We start from the raw sequence: 11,693 nt of genomic DNA, 5'->3' as shown, positions 1-11,693 counted from the left end.
TCTTACATTCAGATAAATTTCTACTTCTGCCATAATAACCTTTAATAGCAAACAGGGGATTTTCAAGACAGAACTTTGCCAAGGATCCCTTGTGACATGCTGTAACCATCACACACATTTTTACAGGACCTGGGTCTATTTTACAATCTGATCACTATTTTCTTTGGAGCCTTTTTGGTTTCCCCCCCCCAACATCCCCAATATTTCCAGGAAGAACTTTTATGTTAGAGTCTGTAAGGGACCTGACTCTCAAAGTTGGTGTTTTGAGCCCTCCACAGAGTATTTGCCACAAAAAAAAAAAAAAAAAAAAGAAAAAAAAAGAAAGAAAGAAAGAAAGAAATTTGCTATTGAAAACCCTCCTACAGCCATTTTGACATCTAACCCAAGGCTTTTGGATCTGCCAGGGAGCTCATTGCTTTCCCTTGGCTTGGGTGATGGTGGGGACACCAATTTCACAATGGTGGGAATTTCACCTTGGTGCTGCTGCCAAGAGAAAGGGGCTGAAGGAAAGCAGGGGATCAAGTAAGGAGCAACCCATGGCAGAACCCACCAGCCCACAGAAAAGCTTGACCCAACGAAGCTGCCTTGCTTGAAAGAAAAGGAAAACCACAACCACTGCCTTCCCAATCCAAGTCCACAAAGCTCTTCCTTCAATTCACCCCTTGAAGTTAGAAGGGTTGGTGGTTGGTAGGAACATCAGACCCCACGTGTAAGGCCTCATTTTCCTCAAACAAGCTCTAAGTTATAAGGGCTATAAACACAAAGTTGTGTTCCTCCCAGCAGAGGTGGGAAACCTCTCCAGACACACGGATATTGGGTTGGAAAGTAGGAAAAAGCTTCATTCTCCAAAAAGCTTTGGGGTCAAGAGGGTGCACGCTGGAAAGGGGTCACACGTATTAAACAACGCGGCGTGGAGTTGGGTTTTCCAGAAGTTGGGATAGCTGGGATGGAGCAGCTCCTGTCAACCCGAATCCATGGTGAAGAGTTGGATGTCCTGGGGGTTCCAGTAGAGGGCAACGGCGGAGTTGTAGACCAAGGACCAGATGTAGGGGATGAAGAACTCCTCAGGTTGCTCCTCCTCCACGTATTTGAACTTCAGCTCGGGGAATTTCTGCAAGAAAAGCAACAGAGGAGAGGTTTGGATGTTTGTTTCCAAAGGTTTAAACCCTGAAGAAAGAGGAGTGGAGAAAGAAAGAACCATCATGGCAGGAACCAAACCATTAGAGCTGAGGGGAAATATTTAAGGGATAAAAAGATTATTTCATTTCATATTTTTATTTATCATTGCTTCTTTGAACTGATGCTGCGCTGAGCCCTTTTACTGCTGGTCACACTCCATTTGCCTGCTCACAAAGAGTAAACGTGGGAATCCTTCACATAAAGCAAAGGTTTCTTAGAGAAATTGACATTTTAACAATCCCACAAATCCCTTCTTGCTTGCACACATACAGACCTGTTGACTGCAGTTCTTCCTAAAAAAGAATTTTCCTAATAATTGCACTCTGCTTCTCAGCTGGAGAATCCTCTGGAAAGGCTGGAAGAATGACCCTAGTCTGAGTTTTCAGGAATCCAGCATGATGCCAAGCTCACCTCTCCTCCCTCTCATTCTCAAAGCCTTCCTGCAGGTAGAAGTTGCCAAGAGAGACATGCTTTTCCTCCAGGATGGATGGAAGAACCTAGGAAGCACAACCAGACCCCCACAGGTGGGCTTCTGGGGTCCACTTCTGGGTTCTGGAGGCCATTTCCAGCTTTGCTCTAAGTTCTGTACTTTTGGGAAGGTCATTAGGGAATCATGGAATGGTTTGGGTTGGAAGGGACCTCAAAGCTCATCCATCCCCACCCCCTTTCCATGGGCAGGGACACCTCCCACCAGCCCAGGTTGCTCCAAACCCCATCCAACCTGACCTGAGACACTGCCAGGGATGGGGCAGCCACAGCTTCCCTGGGAAACCTGGCACAGGGGCTCAGCACCCTCAAATCAAATAATTTCTTGCAAATATCTCACCTAAATCTCTGGTTTTTCAGTTTGAAACCATTCCCCTTTACAATGTCACAGGAATTTCTTCCCCGTCCAACCTAAATCTCATCTCTCCCAGTCTGAAACCCTTCCCCCTCATCCCATCCCTCCCTGCCCTTGTCCCAAGTCCCTCCCCAGCTTTCCTGGAGCCCCTTCAGGCACTGGAAGGTGCTCTAAGCTCTCCCTGCAGCCTTCTCTTCTCCAGCCTCAACAACCCCAACTCTCTCAGCCTGGCTCCAGAGCTGCTCCAGCCCTCCCAGCATCTCCAGGGCCTCCTCTGGACTCTTTCCAACAAATACTTTTGTACCTCCTTCTAAATGTTGCCGATGTCAAGGGCTTGGCAGAGGCTCAGGTAGAAGCCACATTACAGTGATCACTGGGCTAAGATAAAACAGGACCCATTTTATTATTTATAAGGCTGTGGCTAAGACTAAGAATAAACCTGATGGGGTGACATGATGAGAACAAGCACGGGGAAGGCCAAGAAACCTCTTTACCCATTAATTATGAAGGGGCATCCTATCCTCTTTCTTGAGCTCCCAGTTTCCTCTTTCCTTGCACCAGGACACAAGACCCTGGGTGGGTGGAAGAGTCTCCTTTGAAGAGGAACTTCTCAGCCCCTTGGCTTTCAGGGTTATTTATTGAGCTTTTACACACTCAGGTTAACTTTTTGGAGACAAAAAAACACGACTCTTAATTCTACTCCTTCCCTCTTTGCAGTTTGGTGCAAATACTGAGCAATTGCCCCAAGCCCCACAGGTGCCACCTGGACTTCACTTCATTCCACCACCTGCTTGGGTGGATTCTGAGCAAACTGGTTTAGTTGGAGATGTCCTGATGTCCTGCAGGTTGAGGTGGCCCTTTAAAGCTCCCTTCCAACCCAAACCAGTCTAGGATGGAGGAGGACTGCTGGTGGATTGAGGAGGATTCGTGGTGTCACCTTCCAGGATGCTCCAACATCCTGGAGCTGCTACAGTTTGTTGGGATCAGGTCCTTCAGCAGCACAGCTCTGCAGAGCTGGAAGTCAAAGTGTAACCTGGGTGGAACCATCTTGGCCAGCAGTGTGGCTCTGATTATTTTCCTGGCTGACTTTGGAAGGTGTGGGGAGCTCATCCTTACAGCAAGCAGGGAGAGAAGGAGGAAAGTTTCCAGCACTGTTTTCTCTCTTTAAGAAGCTAAGGCAGCTAAGAGAAGATTTAAGGCACTTCTGCATCTAACTCCTCTTCAACTCAAAGCCCAGAACCCCAAGAGGACATCAGCTTTCATTTCCTCCATCAGACATGCAGTTTGTGGTAGAGAAGCTCTCCAGTAGCCCTTTTGTCACCATCTTCTCCCACCTCTCCACAACCTCCCTCCTCAAATCTCTTTTGACCAATCTGTTTCACCTTCCACATCACTTTCTATCCTCACCCTTAGGTGTCCTGAAGCCCCAACTCTAATTCCCTGCCTCCCAGTCTGATTCTCTATAATCTTTTCTATTTCATCCTTGCCCAAGTTACCTTTTTCCTCCCTGGCCTTGTGACATTCCCCTTTTCCATAAACATCCTCTGTCCCTTCCCATCTTGGCTCCTCCAGCCAACCCTGAATGGACCCAGGCTGCAGTTGTCATCAGTGAACCCTGAAAAAGATTCTCTGGGTTTAATTCAACTCAATTAACACCATTAATTACTTTTTCGGTTGGTTTGAGTTTTTTTTTCCCACTTTTTCTTAAGGTGCCTTCAAAAGCTTTCAACCAGGAGGTAAAACAGCAGCAGAAATTCCAACAGCTCACGTTGGATGCTCAGCTCTTACTGTCCCATCATCTCTCAGCTTAAAATAAATCATATTTTCAGGCAACAAGAAAAATACAGTTTATTGCTGATTATTCACTACTTCAATGTCACCAACTATTGTGATTGTACCCAAACAATTCCAGAATCAGTTCTGGATTAAAGATCTGAACTCCCTGGGTCAGCCTGGACTCTCCCTCACACTCAACACCTGCCTTGACCAGGCTGCAGCTTTATCCTGGGGATGGGGATGAGATCTGGAGCAGGGAGGTTTTTAGGGAGAGACAGAACACACGTTGCCTACACGTGACTTCAGGTGTGTTTTTATCAGAAGAAGGTCAGGAATGGCAAAAATCTTTTTTTTTTTTTTCTTTTTTTTTTCTGATGGTCCCCTTGAAGAGTGGCCCCAAGATCAGGAAGGAGCTTGAGGTGCTGGAGCAGGTGCAGAGAAGAGCAAGGAGGCTGGGAAGGGATCCAGCAGAATTCCTGGGAGGAAGGAAGGGCTGAGGGAGCTGGGGGTGTTGAGGCTGGAGAAGAGGAGGCTCAGGGGAGACCTCATCACTCTCTGCAAGTCCCTGAAAGGAGGTTGGAGCCAGGGGGGGGGTTGGGCTCTTTTCCCAGGCAACTCTCAGCAAGACAAGAGGGCACAAAGGGTCTCAAGTTGTGCCAGGGGAGGTTTAGGTTGGAGCTGAGAAAGAATTTCTTTCTGGAGAGGGTGCTCAGGCATTGGAATGGGCTGCCCAGGGAAGTAGTGGATTCTCCGTGTCTGGAGATCTTTCCAAAGAGCCTGGATGTGGCACTGAGTGCCATGGGCTGGGAACCACGGGGGGAGTGGATCAAGGGTTGGACTTGATGAGCTCTGAGCTCCCTTCCAACCCAGCCCATTCTGTGATTCTATGATCACAGACTCACTGAGGCTGGAAAGGAGCTCTGAGATCATCAGGTCCATCCTGTGACCTAACATCCCCACATGGGTTGGGCCAGGTCACTCAGTGCCACCTCCAGCCTCTCCTTAAACACCTCCAGGGATGGTGCCTCCATCCCAATGCCTGAACACCCTCTCCATGAGGAATCCAACCTAAACCTCCCCTGGGGCAGCTTCAGGCCATGGCCTCTCCTCCTGTCACTTGCTGCCTGGGAGCAGAGCCCAACCCCACCTGACCCCAACCTCCCTGCAGGGACTTGTAGGCAGTGATGAGGTCCCCCCTGAGTCTCCTCCAGGATAAACACCCCCAGCTCCCTCAGCCTCTCCTCAGCAGACTTTCCCCCTGCTCCCTTCACAGCCTCACTGCTCTCCTCCATCACCTCCATCTCCTTCTGGCAGGGAGGAGCCCAGACCTGGACACAGTGGTGAGGTCCAACCTCCTCTGGGATGGTTCCAGGGATGGGGCATCTCCCACCTCTCTGGGCACCCTGGGCCAGGCTCTCACCACCCTCAGGAGGAAAAATTTCTTCTTCCTCTCCAGTCTCAATTTCTTCTGGTTTAGTTTAAACCCATCACCCCTTGTCCTGTCACTCCTGGGGAAAAGTCTGTCCCCACCTTTCTCTCTTGGGCCACCTTGAAGGACTGAACATGAAAGCAGCCATCCAGGAGGGGTGGGATTTGTTTTTCAATCTGGGCATAATTTAACCACTTTGCACCTTTCTGTTCTCATGCTCTTCCCCTCAGAGTCCTCTGGGGAAAAGCCTGAAGCATGCATGGAGAAAAATCGGTCACAAGGCTGTCAGAAAGGTGACAGTGTCGTGGCAACACATGGCAGCATCTCTGCTGTCCTCCCTTGGGGAAAAAAATTATAAAAGCAATAAAATAATGCTTTTTATGGGAGTGGCACTCCTGAGGAAGCATCACCCCCCTACCAGGTCTGCTGGAGCTCCCAGACAGCTCAGCTCTGCCCACCCCAGAACTGCTCTCAGCAGTGTTTGCCAGCACCTCCTTGGCTGCTCCTAAACCCCTTCCCTGAGCTTGCCCAGAGCCCTACAAGAGGCCAGGACCAACACTTTCGGGTGGCTTTGCAGCCATCTCACACAACCAAGGGGTTGAGGGTGGACACTGTGGGTGTGGGAACTCAAAAATGACCACACTGAAGTCACCTCAAAATAGTTTTTTACTTTAAAACAAGTTTCAAAAGCAAGGGTTCAGCACCACGGAAAAAACCAGGACCCATGCCACCAAGATTTCTGACAGGTTCAAGGAATGTTTAAATTCAGCTTTATCATACATTCAGCTTTATGTTTAAATTCAGTTTTACCATGGTTAAAATACTGCTCCAAGTGGCCCCATGTAGAGAACCACTTTCTCCTGCTTTGCTGCAGTTGTGTCCAACTTAACCCTGAAAAAGGTATTTGCTTCCTGGCTGGGGACACTCAAAGAAACCTCATTTTTAGTACTTCTGGAAAAGTGGGACTGTTCTAAGGACACTTACATGGTCCTGAAAATAGAGGAGAGGTCTCAGTGTGGGATAAATCACAAAGGGGGTCTACAGGAAAGCTGAGGAGTGACTTCTGAAAAGGGCATGGATGGAGAGTATGAGGGAAAACAGTTTCAAACTGGGAGAGATGAAATTTAGGTGAGATATCAAGAAGAAATTCTTTGCTGTGAGGGTGCTGAGCCCCTGTGCCAGGTTTCCCAGAGAAGCTGTGGCTGCCCCATCCCTGGCAGTGTCTCAGGTCAGGTTGGATGGGGCTTGGAGCAACCTGGGCTGGTGGGAGGTGTCCCTGCCCATGGAAAGGGCTTGGGAATGGATGAGCTTGAAGGTCCCTTCCAACCCAAACCATTCCATGATTCCTATTTTTTTTTCTTCAGAGCCCTGCTTGTTCATCTGGATGATGTTGGGAGATGCCCAAGCTCTTAAAAAACAATTTGCTTCACTCTTCCAGTTTCTTTTAACTCCCTGCCCTGCCACAAACAGGCTGAGCAGAGCCAATATTTGCATTTTTCTCCAGAAACTCCTGGAGCAGAGACAACCCCACCAAGTTTCAACCTGAGCCAACACTTGAAAACTCAAGAGCCAGAGGTAACCCAAGGAGTCCAAGAGCACAATCTAAACACAGACACCTCTTATCAGCCCAGCTCCATCAACCCACCACAGCACCCTATCTTGTCTCCTCCTGCCAGACAAAGCAGAAGTCAGATTTAGTGGTTGGGCCCAGGCTGGAAACCAGACAGAGCAAGGACTCTGCACCAGTCTGCGCCGTCAGTCGCCCAATTCGATGAAAAACCACAGGAAGTCCAAGGACCAGATGCAGAACTGAAAGGCAAGAACTCCCCTGCTGCAAAAGTTCAACAACATGGGGGTTGTTTTGACCTTTTTTTTTTAATTTTTTTTTTTTTTTTATTCTCCTTTTTGGCAGTTGAAGATTAGGGACACAGCATCCCAGCCAGCTAACTCCACCTGGCGGGGCTCCAGGTGGCATCTGAGCTGCAAGGCTTGAGCCACACATCAAAGAAAAAAAAATATATATAAATTAAAAAAAAAAAAAATCATAAAAATCCCCTTTCCCCTCTGAAATGAAACGTCAGAGATGCTGGAAGGCTGCAGTGTGATGGCAGTGGATGATGTCCACTCAGATAACATAAGGAAGGGCAGCTGGAGAGCAATGGATGGAAGTTGTGGTTTTATTTCTTTGGTGATGCAGATGTTTGGCTGGATGAAAAGCAGCCCTCAAAGGAAGAAATCAAAAAGAAATCAAAACCTGGATTAACATGAAGCTGGAGAATCCTCATTTCCTCCAGGCCTCAGTGAGAGACACTGACTGAAACAGAGCCCCAGCATGGGTCAGTGTTTCCATGGGACTGGAAAAGGACCATTTCCAAAGGATCTGGAGACTTCTCAGAGCCAAATTCACATTGCCACCAATCCAGAGCTTCAAAGTCTTTCTGAAAAGAGGGATTTGTGTGAAAAACCTACCATGGGTCTTGGTTGGGAATCTAGTGACACGCTGGCAAACAGAATCACAGAATCACCACAGTTGGAAAGGACCTTCAAGGTCATCAAGCCCAACCATGTGTCCTACACCACCATAACCACATTTTTTAACCCATTTTTGATTTTTTTTCATATTGCTTCAAGCTCCAAATAGTAGCTTGACCTGGGGAGCATCTGCAGGATTGGACCTTATTAGCAGAAGAGCTCAAGTGGCAAAGAAAAATTCAATGTAAGGATTCAAATTCAGCACTTTCCCAGGTCTTTATTGAGTCATAATATTCACCCCAGCAAGGTTTAGTTCTACAATCTTGCACCTTGGATGTCTGGAAAATCCAAAGCAGCCCTTTGAAGTCTGGCCCTCAGCATCCTGATCTGAATTTAATTAATATGAAATAAACTTGAAAACTCAACAGTCATGCCTGGCACCCTGTATACCGTTCAGACATTCAGGTAAACACGTGAACATCAATATATTTAATTTTTTTATCAATTTTTTTATCAATAAAAATAATCAATTTTTATCAATAGCATTTTTTATCAATGCTTTCAAAGAGGCTAATTTATGGAAGAAAAAAATCCCAGCACTTGTTCTAAGATACTGATGGTTTGAAATGCTACAATTATTTACTTCATCTGGGGTGACAGTGCCATTTCATCTTTCTCTGGATCTCTGTACAATGCTTCTGTTGGACTTCACACAAAAAAACTGTGTGGTTTTGGTGAAATAACTGTATGGGTTACACCACACGTGCCTGATACCATCTCTGCCTCCTCCTCAGATACAGAGAGCCCAGCAGAAGATGATGGTGGGGAGATGAAGGAAGCAAACAGGAAACCTGCTAGACTAAGCATGAGAACATCTTCAAAGATCTGTGTAAGCAATAGGCGCAAATTTCAAGAAAAAGAAGAAAAAAGTGGTGAGTCAGGAGGTTGGAGCCAGGGGGGGTCGGGCTCTGCTCCCAAGGAGGAAGGGATGGGAGAAGAGGAATTGAGCTGGAGGTTTAGATTGGAGCTTGGGAAGAATTTCTCCCTGGCAAGGGTTGTCAGGGCCTGGCCCAGGCTGCCCAGGGCAGGGCTGGAGTCCCCATCATTCCTGGAGGGATTTCCAAGCCCTGGAGATGTGGTGCTGAGGGCCATGGGGCAGTGGTGGCCTTGGCAGTGCTGGGTTAAGGGTTGGAGTTGATGCTCTCCAAGGTTTTTTTCCAAGACCAAGGATTGTGTGACTCTCTGCAGAGCCTGATGAGATCCCTCCAAGTGGAACTGTGCTCAGAGCCACTCCAGAGCCAAGTGCAGAGGCTGCAGAGCTCAGGGTGGCCCAGCAAGCTCAGGACCCCCCTGGGGACAGGTGGCATCTACTAAGCCTCCACTGAGCCTTTAGGGGAGGTTTAGGTTGGAGCTGGGGAACAATTTCTCCCTGGCAAGGGTTGGCAGGGCCTGGAGTCCCCATCATTCCTGGAGGGATTTCCAAGCCCTGGAGATGTGGTGCTGAGGGCCACGGGGCAGTGGTGGCCTTGGCAGTGCTGGGTTAAGGGTTGGACCTGGTGATCTTCAGGGTCTTTTCCAACCTAAACAATTCCACAGTTCCATAAAGAGGTTCAAAAGGAGCTAAACATCCCCAGTTCAAGTTGATGTAGAAACAACCTTTTTCCCAGGGAGCAGAATTCACTAAGTGACCCTTACCCATCTAATGAGACAGAACTCTCCTGGTCCAGAAAGAGAGGGAAATTTATCTGTCAGGAGACAACTGGTTTAGCCAGTTCAGGATCTTTGACAGGAGATTTCCAAGTTCAGATGGCTCAGAGGGAAGGTCTGTCAAATAAAAGCAAACAGTGAATCTGTACAGTAAGATGTGAACTCCCACCATGTGCCTCTGGGAAGAGTTCAGAAACTGTAATTTTTAAAATTTTTTTTTTAAAAGACTGCTGAGAAGCCAGGTCAGTTCTGGGGAAACCAACCCAGCAGCTGTTCCTTGATGTTGATTGGGAAAGATGTGATGATTTCAAGAAGTGAAAGAGTTGCAGCTGCCCTGCCAGGGTTTTAAGCTTTGTATGAAAAGATGGTTGCATTTCTTTCTAGCATAGGCTGGCAAGCTCCTGACACTTTCCAAGTCCTTCTGGAGTCAGGGATGCAAATAAATCCATATTTAGTGCTTTTCCTTGCAAGGAGGAGATATTGCTGATAAATGGCACAAGGTGCCTTGAAAAAGTGAGTCTGTAAAAATACCAAAAGCCTCATAGAAAAGGAGGAATTTGAGCCTTGGATGAGGTTGGGTACTCACCTCAGGCTAGGACCACCTTGGAAACATGATTCTAGGATACTTCATGACAGAGCAGTAAATAAACTGGCCAGCAACTTTTTCAGCAAAAAAGTTGATACCAAGAAAAATCCCTAAAGCAAATGGTTGGAGAATCATAGAATCATAGAATCATAGAATCCTAGGGGTTAGAAGGGACCTCGAAAGATCATCTAGTCCAACCCCCCCTGCCAGAGCAGGGCCACCTAGAGTACATCACATAGGAACGTGTCCAGGCGGGTTTTGAATGTCTCCAGTGAAGGAGACTCCACGACCCCCCTGGGCAGCCTGTTCCAGGGCTCTGTCACCCTTACAGGAAAAAAATTTTTTTCGAATATTCAACTTGAACCTCCTGTGCTCCAATTTACACCTATTACCCCTTGTCCTATCACTGGTCACCACTGAGAAGAGCCTAACTCCATCTCCCTGACACTCACCCCTTACATATTTGAAAACATTGATGAGGTCACCCCTCAGTCTCCTTTTCTCCAAACTAAAGAGACCCAGCTCCCTCAGCCTTTCCTCATAAGGGAGATGTTCCACTCCCTTCATCATCTTAGTAGCTCTGCACTGGACTCTTTCAAGCACTTCCCTGTCCTTCTTGAACTGAGGGGCCCAGAACTGGACACAATACTCCAGGTGCGGCCTCACCAATGCAGAATAGAGGGGGAGGAGAACCTCTCTTGACCTACTAACCACACCCTTTCTAATGCACCCCAGGATGCCATTGGCCTTCTTGGCCACAAGGGCACATTGCTGGCTCATGGTCATCTTCTTGTCAACCAGGACCCCCAGGTCTCTTTCACCTACACTGCTCCCCAGCAGGTCAGCCCCCAACCTATACTGGGACATCGGGTTGTTCTTCCCCAAATGCAAAACTCTACACTTCCCCCTGCTCAGCTCTCCCTGTGTCTACCTGGAGAAAATTCTGGACTAGGAAGAAAAGCTGAAGAAAATGAAAGACTGTAAAAAAAGAACTCAGATTTTTAAGCATCATGAACCTTGGCGTAACATCATCTGTATCACAAGAAGAGAGTCACAATTTGTGGATTTCCAGTTCTAATTACAAGTTCCTTGCTGTGTCAGTGTTGTTCTGCAATACCACATTGTCTAGACAGAGACACATCTTTTTAGAACATCTCCAAGATATCTTGGAGCCAGCCAGAGCCATGACTTGCTGCCAGAGACAGGCAACTGCAACAGGAACATTACACTGCAGAAAATACAATACAGGCTGGGGTTGCCAAATGATAAGGGAAAAAAAAAATTAAAAAAGGGCTAGGACTGATATATGTAATTATATTTTAAGCCTGAGTATGAAGGCATGATGTGTAGATGTGGTCCTATTGATAAAAAAATGGAACTTCTACCCACTTCATAGCTTAACCTGAAAGATCAATAAATTGTTGAAAATACTGAGGTGTGTTTTGTTTTTTTGGTTTTTTTTTTTTTTTAAGAAGAAAGAAGTTGGGATCTGAGCAAAAAACCCAAACAACCTCAAAATGATGACAGGGAAAAATGAGGCATGTTGAATAGCAAAAATTCAAATACTGATTTCAGTATCGATAACTGAAAGGTAAAATAACCAAAAAAAAAAAAAAAAAGAAAAAAAGGAGAAAAAAAATTTAAAAAGAAGAAAAAAAGAAAAAAAAAATTCAATCACATGGAAGGAAGAAAGCTACTGGCCC

General features: G+C 46.8%; 1 protein-coding gene across 1 annotated transcript in view; it reads right to left on the bottom strand.

Annotated features, from left to right (window-relative positions):
* Positions 1–334: 334 nt before the first annotated feature.
* Positions 335–11,693, bottom strand: part of LOC115599939 (dymeclin-like) — a 55,893-nt gene continuing 44,534 nt past the window's right edge. Inside the window, exon 4 of the mRNA XM_030467693.1 lies at positions 335–1,111. Within this exon, the coding sequence (XP_030323553.1) occupies positions 962–1,111 (150 nt within the window). The 3' untranslated portion in view covers positions 335–961. The remainder of the gene's footprint in view (positions 1,112–11,693) is intronic.

This window comes from Calypte anna, chromosome Z (genome assembly GCF_003957555.1).
Source record: "Calypte anna isolate BGI_N300 chromosome Z, bCalAnn1_v1.p, whole genome shotgun sequence".
Classification (NCBI taxonomy): Eukaryota; Metazoa; Chordata; class Aves; order Apodiformes; family Trochilidae; genus Calypte; species Calypte anna.
The sequence above is the reverse complement of the archived record's forward strand: the minus strand, read 5'-3'. Positions and strand labels throughout refer to the sequence as shown.